The sequence below is a fragment of the Eublepharis macularius genome, chromosome 11 (assembly GCF_028583425.1).
Source record: "Eublepharis macularius isolate TG4126 chromosome 11, MPM_Emac_v1.0, whole genome shotgun sequence".
NCBI classification, from domain to species: domain Eukaryota; kingdom Metazoa; phylum Chordata; class Lepidosauria; order Squamata; family Eublepharidae; genus Eublepharis; species Eublepharis macularius.
Window position 1 is genome coordinate 65,104,354 of NC_072800.1, and position 26,436 is coordinate 65,130,789.

Here is a 26,436-nt window from a genome sequence, read left to right on the forward strand (position 1 = left end):
GAAGCAGATGGTCAAATCAATGTCTTTGTAGGCCTTGGTCTTGGAACAGCATCATTTCAGAAGGTTGTGAGCGTTGGGATGAATGTGAATGCCCTTTAAGAGACTTGCTACCAAAGCCCCTATGAGCTTGAAGAGCTGAAGTCAGATCGAAGAGTACAGCCCTGAACTGTCAGTGTTGGTTTCCATAAAAGAACCTGAGCAAGTACCTGTGGGAGGGAAGAATGGGGACTTGGAGGTATGCTTCCATCAAATCTACAGATGCAAGAAAGTCTGGACCACACCAATTTGTTGAGAAACTTGAGATTCAACTGCTCGTAAAAGAAGATTCAAGTATAAAGGACTTGCGGCTTTCTTGAGGAAATGTGATATAAAATATAAATGGCTGTTTCCAGAAGGCGTCTGGTTCAGATATAAGGATCAAACTTACAAGATCACATCGGACGCGCGGCTGACAGACTTTTTGTTCAACCATCAGGAGTTTCAGGAAGAAGAAAGTTCGAAGTCTGAAGGGGAAAGTGGGGGGGGGGAGGAAAGAGCGGGCACAGCTGCTCCAGCTGTGCAGAGAATTGAGACCGAGACGCAAGGGGGGGGGAAGAAGTCCTGATCCTGAATATAATCTGTATTGTATAAGACCTACCAATCTGATAGCATATTAGAAAGTTAACTTTTAAGAAAAATTGCAGCATGAAGGGAATACAAGACATGTAGTGTAGTGTTTGTTGTTTGTATGTTGATTTTCCCTTTTCCCAGTCCTCCCTTCCCTTTCCCCCCCTCCCCTTTATACTTTTGTAGTCTTTTGTAGTTTATGTTAGATATTAAAAAATAATTAAAAAAAAACTTTCAAAATAGAAACTTGAGATTCAACATGGGCCTCCAATCCCTGTACTTTTTGGCACTGTAAAAAAATGGAGTATATGCTGTAATATCTGTCCTGTGGAGGCAAAGGCTCAATACCCCCAATCTTTGTCAGGTGATTGACTGTAGCTCATGTGCATTGCATCTTGGTTGATAACTGGAAATCAGGGAGATCAGGAACTAGTCTCACAGTAGATAACTCAACAGAATATCTGTAAGCAACTGTGCTTAGCACCCACTGATTTGATGTGGACCATACCCAGGACTGGGCAAAGTTCTGACTGGCGGGTTCCTGGTGTGAGCTGGTCCACTGATGCCTGTTGGATTTTCCAGGTCTTGAAGACTTGCCAGAGAAACAGTTTTCATTTTGAGGTCTGTAGCTCTGTCTGTTTTTATTCCAAGATGTTTCTTTGAACATTTCTATATCTGGAGAGAGATCTATGAATATGAAAAGATGAAGATCCATATGTTTTGTTCTCTTGTCTTCCTTTTTGCTTAAGAAGGGCACAGCCTTATTTTTATCCTTTGTTTCCACAAGAATTTTGTCAGATGGTCTCCAAAGACCTTACCTTCTACAAAAGGCCAGATAGCCAAGTTGGCCTTAGCTAGGGTGTCCATGTTCCAAAGTTTTGGTCATAGGTTCCTCCATGCTGACACTGCTGTGGCCACAGCCCTGGCTGATAACTTCACATAGTCCGGGCTGGCATCTGAGATGAAGGATGCTGTTCTTTCCAATCTGTTGAGATAAGCTGACAGGCGAGTGTTAAGATATAAAGCCTCTCTGAGCAGTATGCACAGCGAAAAGACTGGCGCCTGGCCATGACAGACATGGCAGTGGAAGATTTAATTGCCTAGAGCCATAGTTTCATGGGATTGGTGCAGCGCCGCATCACTCTTGTGGTCAGCAGTGTCCCTAAGGGGAGTGTTTCTCTCTAGGGAGGTGTACTCCAGAGGCCAAGTTAGCTACGGGGTGTCCACCAGTGGAATTTTGAGTCGTTAAGTAACCTTAGGAGGAAAGGAATAAAGCCTTTTGGAATTCCCAATATGAAATCTCTGAGACAACGGGGTGGCCCAATCTTCCTTGATCTCTATGGCTAAGAACCTGGGAAATGGAAAACTGAAGCTGAGGCCCCTTCAGATTCCCTTCATCTGATTCCTCCTCATTCACATCCTGTGGCTGCCCTGATTTGGGAGCTAAGAGTGTTAACATCTTAAGAGCTTTACAGAGGAACAAGGGGAATTCCTCGGTGAGTGGAGGTAGTTGGGATCTGTATGGTGTACTGAGGAGGAGGATCCTAATGGTCAGATAATTCCTTTTCCTCCCAGGCCAAGTCATGGTCAGAATCTGCTGAGTAAGTTACAGAACATTTTTTTTCTACTCTCTGGTATCCCACTGGGAAGAGTGATGCTTCCTGGGGACATGGGAGGGTGAATGGAGGGCATTAACAAACTGTGCCTCCTAGGCCTGGAGTTCTATGGGAACAGAGAGAGACCCCTTCCCATTCAGAAATATTGCAGGAAGATCCCACCTGTTACTTACTCACCACCTCACAGCATACCCTTTCCCAGCTTTATGAGCCCTGGTAGAGTCCCTATGCTGTTTGTGCGTTTTCCCTCTAACATGTAAATGGCCGCTGCTGCCACCCATTTCCGAGCCCGCAGGGCTCAATGAACCTAAGTTGTAGCTAAAGGACAGGCACAGGCACAAGCTTTGTCCTTGCTGCCAAGAGATGACTGCCTCCATTTCTCTCTTGGAAGTCAATGCAACACCTGACAGAGCAGGAGAGGAAGCCGCTCTGAGGCCATTGCCATGGCTGAGCAGAGGGCTTGGAGAAAGATAAAATGAAAGTGGTAGAAAAGAAGCAGGCTCTCTCTCTCTCTCTCTCTTGCTAGCAGAGAAGAAGAGTAGAGAGTAAGTAAAAGCTTACAAAGGAAGAAACAGTCTAAGACATGAAGGAATGCATTGCTCTTTCCTTGCTCTGTTCTCAGGAGGAAACAGGATGGTGGGTACTCCCTCCCCACTAGAGATGGAAGGAACAGCCCTACTTCCTGCCTCCAGGGGCAGTGGGTAGGAAATCACCCAATCGTGAGAATATCTTCACCCCCTTACTTGCAGTACTCTCTTCATGAAGGCTGTGTTCTGGTGCCGTTCTGCATTTGCTGGCTCACTTTAGACAACATGCTTACCCACGATTTGTGCCAAGCCAAAACTTAAGCCTTCAAATGTACAACTGATAAAAGAGCATTTCTGTTTTTCTTTTCCATTCTCCACACTCAGCTGATTAAATCCATATGTTCACTCCTTTTTCCACGGTGTAAAAGCCTCTGGAGGTATCACAATTCAAGTTTCACTTCAAATTATAGTAAACCATGACTTGGAAACCTGCTTCAGCACAAGGTTTCTGATTCTGGTTCGCAAGCCAATCACAAGCTACAGTTTGCCAATTCAGACTGTCTTAACTATGTTTTAGAGTGATGTCTGAATGGAGCCTCTGTGCGTCATTCTGGCAAACCTCCCAATTATAATTGATATTACACAACTACAATTTTTAAAAATTCTATTCAGCAACAAAGCAAAGTGACATGCCTGCATTCCTTGCTTTTATCCTTTTCCTAACATGCTGCAATAACAAAATGCAACCCCAAAGCAGATCCTTTACTTTCTTTACTATGGCATGCTTGCTTCTACACAATTATATGTGTCCTTTACACTTTTTTAGTATCTGTCATTTCTATAGCAACACATAGCTAATTCTTTGGAAGCGATTACACCATACTCTTTGGGTAGGTATTTTTTATTAAATTTCCGAGAGAAGCATTTAACCTTGACATTGTTTTTAAAGCAGAAAAGGATGTCTAAAGTCAACTATCAGAGGCCTCTTAAACTGCATCCAAAAATAATAAGCAGCAAGAAGTAAGGACTTTGTAGAGGCCTGATTTCCTTTCTGTAGCTTGGAAAACAATAATTGCATAATGAGCAGTCTGATCTGTTGTTCACCATAGTGCTTTGAACAGTCAACAATTTGGCTACATTGCAGATACACTGAGTGAATTAAGCTCTAGCTGATCAAGATTCAAGAATACAAAAATAGTTTCTTTAATCTATATTTTGCATGATGCAGATCCCATCTGTGGTCTTTTGCTGCTGCCCTTTGCTTCAGTTGTCCCCTTCCATGACTACTTTTTCTCGGATATTTGTGCACCTTAAATTTGTGCACCTATGACAGAGTTCTTGGGCTGAAAACAGACAACTGAAAAGAGTCTGGGAGAGACATCACTTCTCAGGGTATACAAGAATATTTCTATTATCCTATGATAGCGCAGATCAAACAAAGTTTTTCGAAACAGTCTTAACAATCTTCAAATTGGAATGAATCTACACACCCTCAGCAGTAATCTTTCCGGAAAAGAATAACAATAATCTGTTTCAATCTGATGCAAGGGCACCATATAGGAAGGCAAAGGCAATAAGGACAGAATGGCATTCTAAGTGCCATTCTATCTAGAATCTTATTGCACTGCTATCATTATGAAGTTCACGACGGACGGCATTGCACACAGAATCTTGAATATTCCCTCTCCTGCTTTTTCCACCACAGGAAGAATCCACGTGCCCCCCATCCCCCCACCGGAGGTCACCTCCTGATCTTTGCTGTGAGAATCCTGAGAAATGGAAAGTAAATAGTTGACATTTGTAGGTTACATGCATTTAACAGTGAGCTACTAACTGCACAAATGTCAAACATAATTTCAGCACTTACCAATATTCAGTCCCAAACTCTTAGTGCTGAAGGAGTGTAGATGAGGAGCACCTTGCTTTGTAAAGCTAAAAATAATCCTTCGAGGCACTCTTCTGCTTGGCACATTACAATCAGTTTGAATTAATATATGGTTGGTTTGAATTTATTCAGGGGAGACGTGGAATGGTCCCTCTGCACGGAATTCAGCCAACAAAGCTATGTCCAGGATGTATGCTAAGTAAGTGTTCGGGGAAAGGCGGATGCAAGCTAAAAATGGTACACAAGGAATGGCATATAATTTAAATTGGAAACAAACAGCTTAAAAAAGCAAAAGAAAAGTTTCCTTTCCTACCAAGGGTCAAGGAAGCCAAGCAATGCCAGATCCTCTGACAGATGTAAAATTATATCCTATTCTCACAAATGTGCTCCCCTGCCACTAAAGCTCCATACAAAGCTAAGATCTTCTCTCGGTCAGAACAACACACTTCTCTAACAGGGCCCCTATTAGGAAATGTTGTATTCTATTCAACTTTAGGTAAACAGGGGTAGAAATAGCACACACAACAAAATTTGCAGCACTGAACTTTAGTTCAATTATTCTGAAACAGCAAGGAGTTTCTGAAGCAAGCTACTGTCAGGATAGATAAGAGCTCTTTCCTGACCAACTGAGCCAAGAAAACAAACCACATCTCTTCACAGAGTTGGATGAGACCCACAAGGTCATTGTGACAGCCAGTGTGGTGCAGTGGTTCAAGTGTTGGACTACAGTCTGGGAAACCCAGGTTCGAATCCCCCACTCTGCCATGGAAGTTTGCTGGATAACTTAGGGCAGGTTATGTACTCTCAGTCTAACCTACCTCACAGAATTGTTGTGAAGGCAAAATGGAGAAGAGGAGAATGTTGTAGGCCACTTTGGGTCACCGCTGTGGCGGAGCTGTGGCTCAGTGATAGAGCATCTACTGGACATGCAGAAGGCCCTGGGTTTAATCCCCGGCCTCTCCAGTTAAACGGATCAGGTAATAAGTGATGTGAAAGACCTCAGCTGGAGACGCTGGAGAGCCGCTGCGAGTCTGAGTAGACAATACTGACCTTGATGGCCAATGGCCTGATTCAGTATAAGGCAGCTTCATGTGAACAAAGTGGAGTACAAATGAAGCAAATAAAATAAAAAATGAAATCTTGTCTGACCACCCATGGGCAAGACCATTCACCCCACTATTCCCAACAAACCAGGTCATTCAGTTTCAGTCATGACGTGTCACAAGCAGAGACCAGGTACAAAAGATACAACCAGGCCAACCACTTCAAGTGATTTTTGGAAGTGAGCCAAGCCACACTGCAGAAAGGACCAAAAACTGTATAGGAAGGCAAATTCTGAGGTATTTTTCTGCAGTTGAACAGGAATGCTATGAAAAGGTTCATAAACAATGTCATTGAAGGCGCAAGGAACTGAAGTCTATTCTATGTGGACATAAAATGTATTCTAGTTGAAGTATGCAGAGCAATCCAGGAAAAACTCATTTTTTTAAGCTGCCTGCAAATCCCAGAGAGGAAACAGTGACAAAGGGATCTGAGCAGGAAGTGGGGGGGCGGGGAGAAGCAAGGCAAAAGGCCAGTGATGAACTTCTGTCAAACACTGGAAATGATTTAAAATAGGCAAGAAGCTTGTGAATTTCACTGTAACAGGAAATTCAGCAGGATACCCATGGGTCTGTCTACATACACCAATCCCACACTGAAAGACAGAAGCATACCTCAGGGCTTCACCGAAAGGCACGTCTATTCATACTGTTTGTGCATCTCTCTGCCTGCCATTCTCAATGCGAGTAATTACTGCTGAATAGGATGTGGAATGTATCTCCATCTCAAGAATAAATTTAAGAATGTCTCCAGGGCATAATTATGTTGTTTAATTGTATCAATTATTCAAAAGGTACCACTGCTTTAGTTTACATCCAAGGCAGTAAGTTTTGTCTGTAATGCATGGTTCTTGGTTGGAGCAATATGGCATACAGACAGAATCTGACGAAGTAAAGCAAACCACATGAATGATCCTTTTTTTGCTGCACTATCCCAGTTCTAAGACATTTATATGGAAATAACATCCACTGTGTGTGTGTGATGTGCCGTCAAGTTGCCTCCAACCTATGATGACCTTATGAATGAAAGACCTCCAAAATGCCCTGTCATTAATAAACAGAAGGACGTGGCTTCTTTTACTGAGTCAAGCCATCTCGTTTTAGGTCTTCCTCTTTTCCTCCTGCCTTCCACTCTTCCTAGCATTACTGACTTTTCCAGAGAATCTTGTCTTCTCATGATGTGACCAAAGTACAATAGCCTCACTTTTGTCATTTTAGCTTCCAGGGAGAATTCAGGCTTGATTTGATCTATTACCCACTTATTTGTCTTTTTGGCTGTCCATGGCATCCACAAAACACTCTTCCAGCACCACATTTCAAAAGAATCAATTTTCTTCCTGTCAGTTTTCTTCACTGTCCAACTTTCATGCCCATACATAGTAATGGAGATCCACTGACCTCAGTGGAGTTTCCTTTGCCCTTACCTACCGACCCCTCCTTGTTATGACTCCACGGAGTTTCCTCTAATGCTGGGTCCCTAAGCAGCTAGAGATAGAGATTTCATCTTATACCCGATCAGTGACTACATGAAATTAAGTGCACCTGATGAGACAGCCAAGTTCCTGTGGGAAAACTGTCACACACCCAAATCAAGAGTCTATTCTGTGACTCTGGGATCTCGCCACATTCAGGCAAAAATGAACAACAGTTGTTTGCACTACGATAATTTTTACATTCCCTCACCATCAAAAGCACCCCTTAAGATATAGACCTGTTCAGTAACTTAATCAGGCCACTCATCAACAGGGTAAGCTCATTCCCTGCTCTATCAGCACCTCATCTGAAGAAACCAAAATATTCTGAAAATTTGGTTCCTGCCACTGCCAGAAAAGGGCATGAACTTCTGCTATACAAAGACCCACGTATGCCAGCATTTTCGGTCCAGTCACACCCTAAGGCTGTTCACCACTATGACAGAAAAGGTTCCACTTTACCCAGATTGTATCCCTGCCGCTCTGGAACTCCAATAGCATGCTCTTGCTACAGGAATTAGGCAACATATGAATCTTTCTCCATTCCTTCTTTAACCTTGCCCTGCTCATCTGTGTTACCTTTCCCCTCCATTCCCCAGCATTCCTTGGCCTAAGCTTGGCTTCCCACATCCCCATTCTAGCAACCCCTCCTTTAAGCTCTGCTCAACAGAACTTCCAGTCCCACTGCTCCTTCCCTCACCCACAATAACTCTTCCTCTCCTTCCTTCTCCCCAATCCTTCCTACCCAGCTCCCTTCTTGGAATGCTGTACACAAACAGTTCATGGGTGGGCTCTGTATAACCTAGACATGGGTAGATACAGACTAACTTAATACGACAGTTTTCATTAGATACTGTTTAAATTGCTTGTTCCCCTATGATATGCTCACATCCCCAAATTCACATGATTCATTAGCTTTTAGCATATTCCCCAATCTTGGAGTATTTTATAGCAAGGCCTTTCAGCGTGCCTTCCATTTACACTCTTTCAATAAAGAACATTTAATAAAGATCAAATCTCGTTCAATTCAAAGTTGCATTTTTCTTTCTTTCTCTTTCTGCCCCCTGCAGAATTCCACCCAAAAAACTGCCCCCAAGATTGCACAAATATATACAGAGTAAGATACTTTGCCTGGGTTGGGAGATGCAGAAGTAAAAGCCATGCATGTCCATTGAGCATTATCATCTTATCATCATCGGGGTAAGGCAGTTCACACAACATTTCAGTGCATGACATCCCCATTCAATCCTGTGCTGATTCAACCTGTGCCATATCAGTTAGGGGATTGTCCCATTATACACTGAATTAAGATTTAGGATTCACATTAGCTTTCAGATTTGATCAATAGGTAAGGCCATTACACAGTGCCAGAGCATCTGTTTTGCATGCAAGAGGTCCCAGGTTCAATCCAGTTAACAGGATCAGACAGATAGTGACATGAAAGGCCCCCAAGAGACTGCAGAGAGCTGCTGTCAGCCACAGTAGACAATACTAACCCTGACAGACCAATGGTCTAACCAGGACTTTTTTTCTGGGAAAAGAGGTGGTGGAACTCAGTGGGTTGCCGTCAGAGAAAATGGTCACATGGCTGGTGGCCCCGCCCCCTGATCTCCAGACAGAGGGGAGTTTAGATTGCCCTCCGCGCCGCCAAGCGGTGCGGAGGTCAATCTAAACTCCCCTCTGTCTGGAGATCAAGGGGCAGGGCCACCAGCCATGCGACCATTTTCAAGAGGTTCCGGAACTGCGTTCCCCCGCGTTCCCCCTGAAAAAAAGCCCTGGGTCTAACTCTGTAGATGGTAACTTCATGTACTTTTCTTTATTTAGGACAGAACTTGATAAACAAAACTTATTCCTTAAGGTGAGAAACATAAAGAACCGCTAGGAAGGAACCTTTAGCTGCTGAGTGAACTTTCTAGTTTAGAGATGCAATGGGAAAATCTCTAGGCACAGACCAATGCCCATGTCTAACCTGGAAGTGGCTGCATGCATCAGAGCAATTTTTGGCTAAAGTAAACATCTGTCTGCACTTTCTAGTTTCAGTTCTTAAGCTTACAGACAGCAGTTGGCAAGCAAATGAACCTTTTAAAAGAACAGAATTTTCCCTCCCATTTTATTGCTGCTGTATGCATTTTTTATGCATTAATATAACTTCAGTGCTTTGAGGGGGGGGGAATGAACATCTTTAGCCATGGAAAATCAGAGCCTGATGTGAGGGGAAGGGATGTAGGAAAAGGGAAAGCAGACTTGCTAAGTTAAAGATAAAATAAGTTGCACTTTTTCTAGCAAAACCACAAGCTGGTGATCTTGGTTAACATTAAAGCCATACTGGAAAAACGTTATTTTTTTCTGCCCTATACATTTGGAAATTGGCTTAAATTAGCGAGTTCTCAAACTTTAAATAGCTGAGAAATTCAAACAAAAATGACAAGAAATCTGTGGCAACTGAAAGACTAATTCATTGTGACATGATAAATGCTGTAGATTAGGGTCTATTTCATCAGCTGCAAAATGAACCCTGAATAAATGGCAGGTTAACATGCTGTTGAGGAGAAAGATTTTTGCACAGGTAACCAATATGTGAGAAATCCAATACATGATTTAAAAAGATTTAAAAGTGCCCTATGCCATTGGTGACTAAGGACCCAAAGGAATGCCAACAAGGCTAAACCTGGATTTTCATCTGTATGAGCTGAAACAAAGATGTAAATAAATACCATAGGGGTGAGTTCACCTCATTCAGTTGTACCAAATGAATATCTCTGATTGCCGTGTAGCTTTTTAAAAAATACTCTGAAAGGAACAACATAACAACAAGAAGATAGAGATTGCAGAATCTGACCACTGTGAAATCCAAACAGGTATACACTGAATTTTATTCAATGGGGCTTACTCCCAGGAAACCGTCTTTAGGATTTCAACTTTAATGATCCAATCTAGAAATTTCTTTTTTTGCATATTCATTTTGCAAATATATATACCACCCTACAGCTTTAAAACAGGATTCAGAAAAAGAAAGACATGGGCTGCTTCTTGTAGGATATGGTAATTAGGAATCAATTTGTCCAAGAATGATCTTGAGCAAAAATAGATGTAAATTGGAGTTTGAATTAATGGTGCCTATATACTAGAATTAAATTAAGTTACCTAAGCTCAAAGGCACATGGCAAAGTTACCAACTTTCCAGAAGATTATGATCTATATTACAGTAATTGTATATAATGGATTGAATCCAAGCCTGCAGAAGCAAGAAAAGAGAGAAATTAACTCCTGCCAATTCCCCTGTCCCAGAGCAGTCTCCATGATACATCCCAGACAGTTCCCATGGCTTTTTTCAAGGGCTTCCAGTATTAAGGGGAAGGAGGCAAAGACAAGTTCTGTTAACAGAGGTCCACTCATGGGGTTCCAGACCTCCCACTATAGCGGGAGGCCTCCTGATATCTGATCTCATTACCTGCTGGCGCCTCGGATGGGAGGGGGAAACGTGCACTGGCATTGTGCTGGCACGTGTACATCACCTCCAGTAAAAACTGGAAGTAACACTGCCAGTCAGAACACTGTCTTCCATGTAACGTCCAGATTTTACTGGAAATGTCCATAAGCATGGCGCTGTAATGCCAGTGCCCCAGGCCCCCGTGCTCCATTTGCTCCTCAGGGTTGGTGGCTGTAGCCTGGCAAATAGTAATAGTATCTAACAGTAATATCTAATATCTAATCGTAATATCTAATCATAATATCACAGAGCTTTTACTCGGGACGGAGTGAATCTGAAGCACCACATCCTAAGCAGCATTCCTATAAGGGGACTTTGCCACTTTTGCTCTTCCTACTGCAGCTTACAGTGCTACCTTATATCCTATTCCTGAAGGTTGGTATGGGGGGCCTGAAATGTGAGAGGAGAATCAATAAAAACATTGCATGAACAGAAGCACCTCTTGCGCGAGGGGAATAAAGCACAGAATCCAGCCCCATGTCTTTAAAATACTGTAAAATATTTTAAGCTGCATGTTAAACATTAGAAAGCCTGTGCCTTGTATCTGCTGGGCCATCTGCTCCATGATGACAGCTCCACTTAGCTCAATGAAGTATTTTAAAAATACCATCTTGTAAACAAGTAAGAGCTCTGTTTGCTTTTCCAGGCCATGTGCTGTGACAGCTCTTACCTATTGGAATGGTCTTCCTGAGGATGTCAGGAAACCCCACATTGTTGGCTTTTGAAAGTCTATGTAAAACTGAACTTTTTAGACAGGTAAGGGTTTTCTTTTTGTATAATAGGGGTGTTCAGTTACAGGGTTAAGAATGGATGCAGAGGAGTTACCCGTGTTAGTCTGTAGTAGCAAAATCAAAAAGAGTCCAGTAGCACCTTTAAGACTAGCCAACTTTATTGTAGCATAAGCTTTCGAGAATCACAGTTCTCTTTGTCAGATGCATGCAGGGTTAAGAATGGATTTCTAACTGTTATTATCCATAATGAGTTTATTGTGATTTTAAATAACACAGTAACCAAACTTTCTCACAAAAGAACTTGGGGTGGGCTGCATGTGCTGTGAATAAATTGTAATAAAAGCTAATGACCAATTTAAGTTATAGTTTGATTTTATAAAACAGAATGTGTTACTCTTTTTGAAGTCTCAATTGGCAGAGAATACCAGAGGGCCTTTCAAAGTCTACACCAAATTGCAAAATGGGAACGGAAAGGGAGCTACCACAGATCAGAACCATCAAAGCTCATTTATCTTTCCTCACCTCCTAGCTGTGTTACAACTGACAAAGACAAAAGATGCTTACCAAATTTTTGGTCAAATCTCCAAGCCGGCACGTGGGCATTGTGCTTCAAGTTGCTGTTGGTTGGGAGAGGCACTGTTACAAAGATGGGCCCATTCACAGGAACTGGTGTCCCATCACTTCTGAGTAAGTGAACACTAACTGCAGTGACAGGAGTAAGATCATACCTAGTGTTATTCCCTGTAAGCAAATGAACAAGGTTATGAAAATACATAAAAAGGTAACGTTCCAAGTTAAATTAACACAGAGGCATCTCACACAATCATCCATTGTACTCATTAACAAATACCTTCCTGTTCCTCCAGGTTGACAGTGACCTGGATAGCATTTTGCAAATTCAACCTGCTCCATCCAGTTAGCTCCAATTAATTTCCTCTCAAGAGGGTTAACTTAACATAGATTGTAACTTTATGCCTCACGTTTCCTAAGCCTCCCCACACATTGTAAACAAAAGTATCACAGAAGGCTTCTCCCGTCAAAAGCAGCCAGTGGCAGTTAAGTGATAACAGTGACATGTGGTTGTAGGACGGCGTTTTCTGAATCCACAAAGAACCCAGTTCATGAGCAGAAATGCTTTCACATGAGTAGACTGTCAATTTTTCTTTACAGCTACAACAAAACTTCATGAGTAGTTTGGGGGTGATGGGCCCAAGGGGTTCTTCGTGGAAAGAGTGGCTGGAAAAATGCTGATGCTCACTACGTGGAGTCTCAAACACAGCCCTTTGGATCCTGGCCGTAGTTTGGATCTACACAAATATTCCCTGCCTTTCTGAAATAATAATTGGGTATACATGTATTAGAGGCAAGCTTGTGGGTAGACACAGTCAGCAGTAACATACTAATGTTACCACCTGCTTCTATACAGCTAGACGTATGGGACATCTTTTACAATTTATGCAGGTTTTCAAGATAGTACACCTCTGAACAAAAGTCAGTCCTCTCCCAAAGGATATAAACAGGAACTCCCTTTACACTTAACTACTTGTCTTGTTAATATGAATAATTGTGTTCTGTAATCTTGGGAGAGGGCAAAAGAAATTTATAATTGTTGAAAGGAGGAATACAATGATAGCATTATGCACAATCCTCTAAGGTTTCTTTACACAACAGGAGGAAATGGTAGCAGGAAAACTGCATCCAGAGGAATAGCACTAACTTCTACAGCGACGGATGAATGTTTTGTACATGTTTTGTACCCATTTGTAGGAAGTCAGGTGGGGAATGAAGTGCTACTCTTAGCACTCTTACTATTGCGGGGACTCATTTAAAACAGTTTGTAAATCAAGCTTATACAACTTATACACCTATTGTAGAAACACAGGAGGCTCTATTCAGCCATGGAAGTTTGCTATGAACGAAAACTCAATTATTTTCAAGGTATACTCATTATCTTCAGGGTTTTTTTTAAAAAAACAATTTTATATTAATTATACCTTGTAATAAGCTGACTTTCTTGGCCTATTACATTTCATGCTGTCCGCAAGTAAAAGCATAACTTCTTTTCTATTCCTGGCATATATCAAAATCCAATCCCTTGCCAATCAGGCCCTGCTAAGGGTACCATCTTTTGTAGATGCTTGTTTAACAAACACCAGGTGCCCAATAGTACAGAATTTCCTGTCTTGGGAAGCTCACTTAGTCTCTTGCCTCTTTTTACAATCAGAAGCCAATGTTTCAGTTCCACCAAACTTCTGAGGACTGAGGCACAGGATGGAGGTTTTTGAGAGTCTAGATGACTGGTTCTGCGACTGGTCTTCTGTTGTTGACTATTACTGACTTTTATCTGTTTTCTTCCCTAATATTGCTTGATTTGAATAGGTTTAAAATCAAGAGCTAGTTTGGTGTAGTGGTTAAGAGTGGCAGGACTCTAATCTGGAGAATCGGGTTTAATTTCCCACTCCTCCATTTGAAGCCAGCTGGGTGACCTTGGGTCAGTCACAGCTCTTCGGAGCTCTCTCAGCCCCACTCACCTCACAGGGTGATTGTTGCGGGGATAAAACACACTTTGTAAACTGCTCTGAGTGGGCATTAAGTTGTTCTGAAGGGCAGTATATAAATCGAATGTTAGTATATAAATCAAATGTTATTATATTGTTATTATTTCAGCATTTTAAAATTTACTTTATTTTGTAAAACACCATTTGAAAAAAAAAACCCTGGAGGCAGTCTATAAATCCTATACATTTTGTAAGCAAACAAATTATTGAAACTTATTAAGCTGAAGGCAGCTAACTAGGCTGATAAATCGCTTGTTGGGTTTTTGGTTTGCCAGGCCTGCAAAAACACTGCGTTCGTCAAACACCTGTCAGACCACAACAGATACATGGTGGATGTGTTCACACGAGCAGGTTACACATTTTGCAAGCCTGAGCAGCACTGCCCACAAAGACATTAGAACACTAATTTCAAAACTCTTTCCCTACAATAAACAGAGATCAATGAATGCATCTTTTTTTAGGATTTTCACCATGTTGACAACTTTTCTCGGTTAACATACTTTGAGACTGCCACATCCTTTGTTGCTTTTAGCAATTCAGGTGAGGAAAGAACTAATAAAGGTGGCATTGGCTATTTTAAAAAAATAATCTAGATTTACCAGTTCCATTGCCATCATATCCTTGTAAATAAGGAAAACTATCCACCTCCCAAGGTGAACTAGCTGAAGTAAGAAATGCTGTGAGGTCACTATAGCTGGTATTCTCTGGCAGCTTGAGGGCTCTCCTTTGAAAATGAACTCGTGGTTGAATCCGTGCACCTGGCAACAAACAAGCAAATACAGTATATAAATCAAGTATTATCCAATGACCCAGAAGTTTCTTCTATGTCAATCATGTTTCTATAAATTGATGTCTAACTTTGCCACAACACTATAATACTTCTGCACCAAAAAGAATGGATCATTTCACATTTTCCTGATTAGATCAGACTTAGGGATTTTGTTGGACTCCGTATGTATTCATCATTAGCTTCAGAAATGCATTCCTGTGAAAGTTTAAAATAATTCAACATTAAGATAATCTTAAATTTTGTGGCGCTTAATTCAGTTCACCTATTACGGGTGCTGTTTTCAGACATTTCCCCTTCACTGTTACCAATCAAAATTCTTGAAAGTAACATCAAGTCATCAGCTGCTGTCAACAGGCTGTTTTGGGATGTTCCACCTTTCAATTTTAAATCTTGTCTCTAGAAAAAAGAATCTTAATTCTGCCTCCTACGTCTTCCATCATAAATGACAAAATAACATTATTATCTTTTAAGAGTTAAACTACGGTTTTATTTTATGTAGATAAGACACATTTCGCTGTGTGCCAGTCTGAATAAAGGTGGATGGTCAGACATATGGGGCAGTGGCCGCCTGGGCAATGCAAAGCAGAGAGAAGGCTTGTTGTGCACTCTAAGTCTGCTCTACAATTCCTCTCTCTCCTCTGCCTTCCCTTGCAGTGGAAGTGCTGCAAGACCCACACTTGTGCATATTGTTTAAACCCTTTTATAAAACTGCCAGGTCCCAAGATCGAGCGCAGTCTCTTGAAGAAACATCAGTATGGGAAAATGACATCCTATCTCTCTAGGGTAGCCTTTAGGTCAAAAGCAGTTTCTGGGAACTATAATGACAACAGGCCCAACAGTGTGGTTAACAAGATCTATCCCAGGTCATCAAATGAGTCTTCTTCCTGAGCCAGTTCTGGCACATGCTTCATCTAAGGAAAACTGCTGCTTTAGGGAGCCACCAGTCCCCTGAGCCATCATGGTTTTCATAAGTGAAACAAGTGGGTAAGCTGCAGGAGCACTCATCTGTAATCTATGGCCCACTAGACCCTTGGCAGCATGCAGACTCCACGGAGTCTGGAGTTTCAACAAAACAGCTTCTACTGTGGGACAGATCAGGTGCAAGGTGGCTAGATTCAGCTGTGGAACTGAAGTAGCCAGTCCATCATATTAGGATCTCAGCTGAACAGCCCTTTCATGGACAGCTATTACACTGTTTAGTATTTTATGCTTTCACGTGAAAACTCAGCCAATGATGAACTTTAACTAAACAACTGAACATTATTAGCAGAATTTGAGTCTTGAAAGGGTCAGAGACAACTTCATGCAGGATTTGTCATTTTTGTTCTGATTAGACATTTACTTATGAAACAAAAGCACCTCTTCATAAATCCGTACTATTAACAAAGCCTTCCAACAAACGCAGCAAGGTCCTGTCTGTAACCTTTCCCATAATATGCAAACGGAGATTTGAAACAGCTGTTATCGTATTCCCAAGAGCTCCTTTTTCAAGCATGCCTCCAAAACAGCTTTCCAATCAAGATTACAACCTCATCCACATTCTTATAACAAAACATGGACTGTAACTGCAGAATGCTTGGTTATACTATTTGTGTTTGCTCATTCAATAGTCAAAACCAATGAAGTTATCTCTTTAAAATAAGATCACCTGTAACAAACCACAATTTAATTCTAGTGATTTTTCTAGCCAGAAGAACCTCTTTACTACCATCTTGTGACATTTACAATAGAATTACAATGAAACTCTACAATTAACAACAAAAAGCTCCAAGCCAAGCATGTGTCTGTAAAAAGGACTCTGTCCTAGTCAAAGATTTTCTTTATGAAGAGCAGTGTCTATTGTCCCCTCTGCCATATGCATTAAATACCATATGACACAAGTATGGTACACAGCCATCACTCATATGATTCGCCTCCCACAAAATGGGGAAAGGCTGCATGAATTTGGCTAGGTGTTTATGCATGTAGTGCTTGTGTCACACATAACCTTAAATGTATTGAGCAAGGCATGATCCTATTTCTGATCCATATGACCATGAACTTTGACCAAGAGATTGTGTCTTAAAATGGATTGAATAGGAAATTATTTACTAATCAGATTCAGCAAAGGTATGCATACACCTTGAACTAAATGACTATGAGAACTTCAGAGTTTACATGTAGCTCTACCATCCACCAGCAGCTTTGTATAAAGAAAGGAATGGAAAAACCTTGTGGCCGGTAGCCACTCAGGATCCTGGATGACAGTGAACTTTTAACTACCTTTTAACTAGGGCAGCTTTCCAGCAGAGGTTTCTCCAAGTTATTATTCCCAAAAATCTCTTCACTTGTGATACAGGGAACTGAATATGAAAGAAGTATCCACAGAAAGGATATTCCCCTCTGATGATCTATGATTTCTGTCAATTTTAACAGGTATCTTAGTCCCAAAATTTGGTTCCAAGAGATCTGCCTGCAATGCCACTTTATCACAGATTGTAACTGTCCAAGGGGTAGCTACTCAAAAAATACTAAGAGGCATCCCCAAGGAACAACCACAGAAGCCAACAGAAACCACACTTGGGGATAAATAACATAAACTCCAATAGAGTACTTACACAAATAATTTCTTTTATATATAGTGCCCAGTACAGCAATAATCAGGTTATAAATGCAAAAATATTCATATAACAGTACAAAAATTCATTCTTCCATCAAGCAAGATGAATACAGGAGTTGAACTTATTAATCAGACCGTGCACCTCCAACAAAGTTCCTCAGCATTGGATAAAGTCACTCATGTAAATGTTTGTTGAATCTCAATTTCCACAATGCTTCAGATGCCAGAGAGTCCCGTGTGGCCATCAATTCAAAGGATATGTGGGTAGCAAAAGTCTAGTATGAGTTCCAATAGGCACGTAAAGTCTAGTGCTCTTCTAAGAGATGCAATTCACAAAGAGTATGGGGACCCAAAGATCCCTAACTCTGCCACACTGATCATCAGAAAAGGTAGGCGAACCATAATGAAACTGAATAATAACTTCAATCTCTTTTGTTCTTTTCTGTAGGTGGAATGAAGCAGATGGAACACGGGACCCCAAAGGATCCCCGGCCTGGCCCTACAAGCAACCAGCAGTGTTATTCAGCTTGTTTCATCCCGCAAGAACTTCCTCAGGGGCCAATCAAGAATCATACTTGCAAATATTCAGAAAGAAAATCTCACGTGCAGTACATTCAATGCACCAAGAGGTCGGTCAGTACAACCGACCTTTTGGTGCATTGAATGTACTGCACGTGAGATTGAAGTTATTATTCAGGTTCATTACGGTTCACCTACCTTTTCCGACAATCAGCGTGGCAAAGTTAGGGATCTTTGGGTCCCCATACTCTTTGTGAATTGCATCTGTTAGAAGAGCACTAGACTTTAGGTGTCCATTGGAACTCATACTAGACTTTCGTTATCCGCATATCCTTTAAATTGATGGCTACGCGGGACTCTCTGGCGTCTGGAGCATTATGGAAATTGAGATTCAACGAACATTTATGTGAGAGACTTTATCCAATGCTGAGGGACTTTGTGGAGGTGCACCATCTGATTAATAAGTTCAACTCCTGTATTCATTTTGCTTGATGGAAGAATGAATTTTTGTACTGTTATATGAATATTTTTGCATTTATAACCTGATTATTGTTGCACAGAGAGAACTTCATATATAAAAGAAATTATTTGTATAAGTACTATATTGGAATGTATACGTTATTTATCCCCAAGTGTGGTTTCTGTTGGCTTCAAGGGGTAGCTACAGCAGCTCCTAGAGTGAAAGGGATTCTGGGTACATAAAAGGATCCCAGTAAGACTCCTTTCCCTAGGGGTTTGAGCCTCAAAGTGGCGTCAACACTCTCTGCCTAGATATCCAGTGGCAGTTTCCTTTAGATGAGATTAGGGCTCCTTTTCCATTTTCTGACCCTTTCCCCTAAGATCTCAAGTCCCTTCACTGGGAAGTGTGCCTTCCCCCTCTTAACTGGCTGCTTTCCCATGAGCTTGGTTTGTCCTTTCTGACTAGCTCCATTTGGCCTGTCTTCTATTCGCCAGGCTTGAGTTTCTCAGTCCCAACCAGGGGTAAACTCTGGTAAACTCTAGTATACCCTTATTCTCTCTTCTCATTTCCCCTCTCCTGCAGAGATAAAGCCATATGTTATACCTTCTCTCTTCTAACCCCCCTATCCAATTCCTCCCCTCTTACTTGTTCTTCTACCCCACGCCGTACAACTCAACTGGCTGCTGCTCTCTGTCTCGTCCTCTCCTTCATCTCACCTGCCAGCTTCTGCTCCACTCCCTCTCGCTACCTCGGCTTCAGCCACTGGTTCTTCCGCTGCATCTTCCTCCCACTGTGGGGTTGGCCACAAAGATCTAGTGGGGCTCAGGTCAACCACTCAACCCCTTTTCACTTCCCATGGCCTCTGCAACTAAGCCACTGGGTAAGGAACAACTACTTGGCCAGCCTTGTCTGAGCTTGACTGTGAGCACTTGGGAACAGCACGTCTTTGGAGGCTGCTACACCACACTGACATCCAGTCTGGCACAGTAGTCTGGCACTGTCCAATAAAAAAAAATGATCTGCTACATAGAAGTTCTTATCGTCAGGCCATAAGACATTCCTGCAATTCTAAATTTTAAAACAGAGTCAAGCTAACACTTTAAACAACAACATACTGAAATAATATAAGCACAAACAGTTAATAACAGCAAACATGGCATATTTGTCTAACAGGAAGGAATCCCTCTTCACTAGTTTCCAGTCCTAAATTGAAAACAGCAGCTTTACAAACTAAATACTTTATGAACTATGAGCAGCTCAGGGGAATGCTTCATTTCCCCAGTGGTTTGCAATACTTGCTATAACTCAGGAGTAGTTCTGCTCAAACCAACAAGTATCTGTCTGCTGCTTTGCATATGACTTGCACTCCACAACAAAAAAGTTAAAAAAAAGCAAAACAAAACAAAAAAGCAAAACAGAATGTGATGGTCTTGCAAACGGACAAAAAGCAAAACCAAAAGCCGTAGGCAGCATCTTCCTACCAATACAACAATATAAACATAAACTAGTTTTTTCATGGAACTGAGCAATCTCTCAGAGAATTCGAATCACCATCTAATGATGGTTTCTACAGACAGCAATGATCTATTATTAACTACTGGTGGCATTTACCAATGAACTGGGGAACTCCAGCATGGGAAAGTCCTTCTCTCCCACCAGGAAGAAATATCTGGTCTCTAAAGGTGTTTCTCTGAACTGGATAGCCCAGGCTAGCCTGATGCCATCAGATCTCATAAGCTAAACAGGGTTGGTATTGTTGGAAATACAGTGTCTTGTGTACAGAGAAGGTACACAAGTGTCTTGTGTACACAGCATACCTGCAAGGGGCAGAGGGTCTGACAGTTAGATAGATGGCAACAGAGTGGGATTCTTCTTTCCTCCTCTCTTCTGTCCTTCTTGCATGTCTCCATATTGGTATTCTTAGGCTGCTTCCTGCCTCTTCCCGGAAGTCCCTCCTCCCTTTTTACTGAGGTAGTTAGTATCTATTCTGTTTCTCTCCTTTCTGTCAAAGTTGTAGTTCCTGAATAAACTCTCTTCATTCACTCCTTAATCAGACTCAAGATCATTCCTAAGATATACCAGAGCCTACAGGTATTGGTTAGTAATTGATGGGAGACCACCAAGGAAGACCAAGGTCACTATGCAGCGGCAGGAAATAGCAAACCACCTCTGTAAGACTCTTGCCTTAAAATCCCAGCAGGGGTTGCCAGAAGTCTGCTGTATCTTGATGGTACTTTTCTACCACCACTCTCAAGGTGTCAAAGATGACCCCCTAGATGGATCAACAGAAGAATAATATTTTCTATTTGTATAACAAAGCTGTGCTCCTCCATCATTTGACAATTATCCATACATCCTCCTTGGCCTGTAGTTTGGTTGGGGGGCCGAATCAGAATATGAGATGGTACTTGCCATACTTTGGACTTGAAGGAAGGCATTTTTGTGAATCTGGAAGGTGTTGCCAACACAAATGGCTCCATGTTGAAAAAGTCCACGGTTCAATGAGAATTATGGGAACTGCTGAAATGTCCTTTAATTTGGTCACATCAGAATGTGGAAAAGTGTAAATGCTATGTAAACTGTCCACTCGCAGCAATGATATGATGGCTGTGTTTCTTTATAGGAGCTTGTTAAATCTCTTTAAGTGACAGGGCCCCTCAGATGTCTGAGGGTTTTTTTAAAATAAATTTTTATTTAAGAAAAGAAATTGCAACAACAATAGAAAGGATATAGAACCTTATACAAAACAGTTTTGAGCTTAAGAAATGTAAGCACAATATATAACACAACTTAATATCATACTTTAACTTCTGTCCTTCAATTATTCTGTTACAAAAAGAGAAAGAAAGGGTAGGTGGGTTATAGTACTTCTAGATGGAGTATCTAATAACATATTTTAGGATTTTGGGGAGGGAAATTTCAACACAAGATAGGACTTTAACCATTTTGTAATCAACATTATGTTATAGGTACAAAATGCTGAAGATGGCTCTTTATCTGCTACATGGGGGAGAGGACAAGTATTGTGTTAAGTGAGTGGTTTTTTGCTCCTCTTTAGGAGGAATGGCCTTGAGAGAAGGAAGTAGATTGGATTTTCCTTTCTGGGATCTGGAGTGATTCTACTTGGAAGTGAAGGTTTTAGATTCCTGGGCTTGTACAACAGCCTGAAAGTCTGTCTTTTTAGCCACAGGGAGAGTCTGAGTCTTTCTTTCAATCTGGAGAACTTTAAAGGAAGCCTTACGCAGCGTACTGATCACAAAGGAAGAGCTGGCCAAATCTGACTGAAAATTTGGATTATATCCCATTATTTTAGCCAAAGATTCCTACATGCAATGACATAGCAAGCCATAAATTGCACTCTGAGTTATTCAGTATACACAAGAAAATCTGCCACAGCAAAGAGGCAGTGAAAAAAAGGCTTCACCAACTGGCAGAAGACAGTGATAGAGGGAGGACTGGAAGTATCCCAATTCCTGGATCAAACCTTCCCCCCGTTTTGTCAGGATTAAATTTCTATTCTTAGCTCTCCATTTCAAGACTGCCTTTGTGCACCTGTTCAGGGTTTCCACAGACTTCCTGAGATCTGCTGGAAGTGCAAGATAGAGTTGAATATCATCTACATATTGGTGGCATTTCAGCCCAAATCTCTGAGCATAAACGTTAAAAAGCACGAGAACCCTGAGGTACATCAGAGGCCAAGAGGCTGAGCAGCAGTCCCCTGGCACCACACTCTGAAATCTATCTTTGAAGTAGGACCAAAACGGCAAATAAGTGCCTCCAGGTTCCAAACCTGAAAGGTGGTCCAGAAGAATACCATGACTGATGGTATCAAAAGCCACCGAGAGGTTCAGGAGAATGAAGTGTTGCACTCTTACCATTTCTTAGCACAAGTCACCCACCAGAGCGATGAAGGCGGTTTCATTCCCATAACCAGGTCTGAAACCAGACTGGAATGAATCCTAAAAATTCACTTCAATTAGAATCCCCTAAAGTTGTCCAGCAACCACTTGTTCCATCATCTTGCTCAAGAATAGTACAATTGTGACTGGGTGGTATTTATTCAACTCTCCTGGGTCCAGACTAGGTTTCTTTAAGCGTGGATGCACCACTGACCTCTTCAAGGTAGGGGTCACGGCCCCCTCTCTCAAAGAGGCATTTACTGTCTCCTGGACGCAGATCCACTATTAGGTTGCATTAGTAGAAGTGTTTCAGCAAGGCATGATATTGTATGCAAACTGGCCATGAATCTTCTGAAGCTGTTACATGTAGGTTCTGATTCTACATTTTTGTGGTACGAGCAAAACCGTAGAGAATTCATAAAAAACAACTTCAATCATTAAGGACTTAAGGAAGGAAGGAAGGAAGGAAGGAAGGAAGGAAGGAAGGAAGGAAGGAAGGAAGGAAGGAAGGAAGGAAGGAAGGAAGGAAGGAAGGAAGGAAGGAAGGAAGTTGAGCATTTAGTTTACAGAGAGCAATACCAATTGGCAAAACTGCATTTATCTTAATTGAACAAAAATACTTCCAATCAGTTTAACACCAAGGGAAAAACCCTCCACCCGCTCCCAATGGAATCAAGTAACAGACATGCAGCTTTAGGGTGGGTATAGCAAAACAATTCCTAGCTTTATGAGTGGTTGCCAAAGAGAATTGAGGAATATTTGTAGTTATGAGGAGACTGGATGAGCATCTGCTATAGTTTAAGACTGGCTGCTTCACAGGACTGGACCAAATGGGCCTTGGGGACATTAGAGCTTCATACTAGATTTCTGGTACCAATTTTGTTTGTTATCTGTAAACGTAGGGCACTATGACTACTAGCTAAGGTTAACACTAAGTCACTAATTTATTTTTTCTCTGATTTCAGCTATTAACTGTTCATTCTTCCATTGCTTCTCTTGAATTGTATAAAATTGGATTTATAGATACAATGCAAAATGTGCAAGTAGTATTCTATTTAATTAAAAAAAATGAGTCTGCTCCCACTTTCGCATGCTCTAGCTAATATCTGACGTCTCGGCAAGGACTGGTATCTTCCTACAATTCTCCCTAGTGAATCTTACTAACGTTTGAGAAGAAAGCATAAGAAAATCCAGATATGAGTCAGGTCAGGTAAAAAGTTATTTTTCCTTGTTCTTTCTCCAATTATTTGTGGAGAATCAGACACAAAGAAACTATCCTTTATTTGTATAATTAGCAAAGGATTGCGTTATGGACATGTTAGGCTGTTTCAATTTGGAAAAGCGAAATATGGCAGTCCTAACTATTGAGTGTCATTCAACTGGAATACATATTACATTTATCATAGGAGCTGAAATTCAAATGACATCCACCCCACCCCATTCCTTGCCACCCAAATCCTATATACAGTGAGTTTCCCTTCCTCCATTCCATGTCATTGGCTGCTGCTGGTGGAGATGAAGATAACCAAATATTGAGTTTGGGTCACTGTAGCTCAGTCCAAATAATTAGACAAATTAACTCAACTAATGATACAGCAGGCAAAACACTGTGTTGAGATGTGGTAAAGTACCATTGGAATCTTAAGCAGCATTACACCTTCTAATCCCATTGACTTCAATAGACTTTAAAAGGTATACCTCTGCTTGGAGTTGTACTGTACTTACTAAGGGTGTGCAAGAAAAAAAAAAAGGATTTCTGAAGCGGGGAAAAAAAAGTCAGAAATAAGCAATAAGAAATTGCTTATTGACCAGCTTTGGTATGTTGCGCAGCGGCTCGGAAAGGGGCATTTCAATCCCACAGGCTGGACTTGGCCGCTTGTCAGGGAAACCCTCGACAAGCAGCTGATCTGGGGGATTAAATGCCCCTTTCAATGCTGCTGTTCAGTGGCACGGAAAGGGAAATTTAAACCCCTTGACCCACAGCTTCCCAAAGCGATACAAATCACTTCGAGAATCTTGATTCGGGGTTTCCGAAACGGACCCAGTACTCTGGGGCTGTTTCAGAAATTCTGAATCTTTGCAAATCGGGTCTGATTCAGGTATTTTTCCTGAATCAGAAACCTGAATTGCACACTCTTAGTACTCACTAGAGACCTGGGAAAGGAATGGCAAACTCACTTTATAGACACCAAGTCTAATCATGCTCACTATTCAGGAGGATTACTGGCAGAGTTGGTAATAAGCAGGGAAGTATGAACTATATGTAAAAAGAATCAACGTTCTGAGACAAGCTAGCAATCAAAGGAGAATTCTCTAACATGTATTAATGATGCAATTTAAATACATTGTCATAAGAAGGTGTATTTTGAATAATTCAATACATTTGTGACCTCTAGAGATCCATCTGACCCCAGAAATCTTCCATATATTTGCCATTTTCCATCTTACTAGCCATAAAGTTATGCATTTTAAAGGAATGTTTACATTTTCAGAATGCTGCATTCAAACCCTTTAATCACTCAGCAATTTTTTCCCTAGTGTGTGCATAAAATAAATACAGCCCTGACAATAAGATGCACAGTGTAGTCTTTGAGACATGTTTTAAATTGAACTGGGCATTTGACAAGGGCAACTACGGGCAAAAGAGATACATTTCTTGGCTTTGCTGGACTTTATTAAAATTAAACACTGTATAAATGACATAGAGGGCAAAGTAAAGGAGTTAATAACTCTGGAATAACAGTCAAGTTTTTCTGATTGCTGTTCACAGAACAATGTATCCTGGGTGAATATTATTACCCAAGAGTTAGCAAGATTTGTTTCACAAAGAAAACTAAAACAATCGTTTACATGTTTGCTTTTATTTACAGTTTTCTTAAAATTTTTTATCTTCCCCCTTTCCAATTTGTTTCAAGGTGGGTTCTACATTTACTCCACATACACACCCAGAAAACTCTAAGTATCTTATTTAATTATCTAATTGTCACAGATACTTCATGTCACCACTTCAATTACAGAGAGCCAAAATACCCCCACGACGTAACAGTTGGAATTTAAATTTACTTATTTTCCTCCATCCCTCCCTCTCTCATTTATATTATGTATATTTGATTGTAAACCACTATTTTAAATTGTAAAACACCTTGACAGCTAATATATAAAGAATGTTAATAAACAAAATATTCACTGATGCCCCTTTAAGCCGTACAGGTCACCTAGGAAATTGAGTGAGATTCTCTAGCCAAAACCTCTAAAATTATATTGCAACACACTAAAGAAACCTTCCCAATACATTTTAACTATATCAGATTACTATACACATGGCATTGCTTGGGTTCAATGGAAATGATTCATGAGTAGCATGAATAGATGACAGAATACTGAATTTTGACCACTATAGTTCAAACACCATTATTTGTAGCCCAAAAAATTAGACCAACTTATTTCCACCAGTGATACAGGGGGCAAGTGCTGAATTCACAGGTGAGGCAACTTAGAATAAACCAAGTTAATGGTCTGATAACTGTGATGTCTTCTGCAAATGTAGATTCCTTCAAGTTGATTTCAGAGTAATGCTCCAACAGTGGTGTGGGAGAAACTATCATGACATCATAATGAAGGTCTCTTCATATCCAAACATCTTACATACCTTGAAATCCTGAGACTATCTGTACAACATCTTCATACACCATTAGAGTAGCAGAACGTTCAGGAAGAAGGCCAAGGCTCAGAGAAGAAAACACTGTGGAAGGAAAGTGGGTTAAGTGGGATATATGCTAATCCTGAAGATTTATTTTTTCAAAAAAAACAAACAAACCAATCTTCCAATATTTGATAACACATGGCCTTTCAACATAATGCGTACCCTACTGTTCTCTACCAATTATATCAGATGCATTTATTTGAACTGTTTTTGCATGAAGGCATTTGTGTCTATGTGTTCAAGAAGAACAATTTGGAGCACGCACGAAGGGGCTTAGATACATAGGCAGTGGAAAAGGACTGAGCATCTGATTAGCGACACACCAAGTAGGATTGCTTTTGAGGACCAAACAGCATTACTGTCCCTAAAAACACAAAAGCCAGGATTTGTGACATCTACATCCATTGTCTGGTTATACAGCAGAGGTCTGGATAGGTAACGCTTTAATGTAGTACACATTTTAAAAAATATTTTTCTACCT

The 26,436-nt window shown here is 41.0% G+C and overlaps 1 protein-coding gene across 2 annotated transcripts in view; it reads right to left on the reverse strand.

Annotated features, from left to right (window-relative positions):
* Window positions 1–26,436, reverse strand: part of FAM171A1 (family with sequence similarity 171 member A1) — an 84,545-nt gene that overhangs the window by 18,142 nt on the left and 39,967 nt on the right. Inside the window, exons 3-5 of one of the 2 annotated variants that reach the window (XM_054990734.1) lie at window positions 25,902–25,994; window positions 14,585–14,743; window positions 11,992–12,168 (exon numbers count right to left, since the gene is read on the reverse strand). In XM_054990734.1, the coding sequence (XP_054846709.1) occupies window positions 11,992–12,168; window positions 14,585–14,743; window positions 25,902–25,994 (429 nt within the window). The remainder of the gene's footprint in view (window positions 1–11,991; window positions 12,169–14,584; window positions 14,744–25,901; window positions 25,995–26,436) is intronic. The other variant, XM_054990735.1, reaches the window with a different exon arrangement.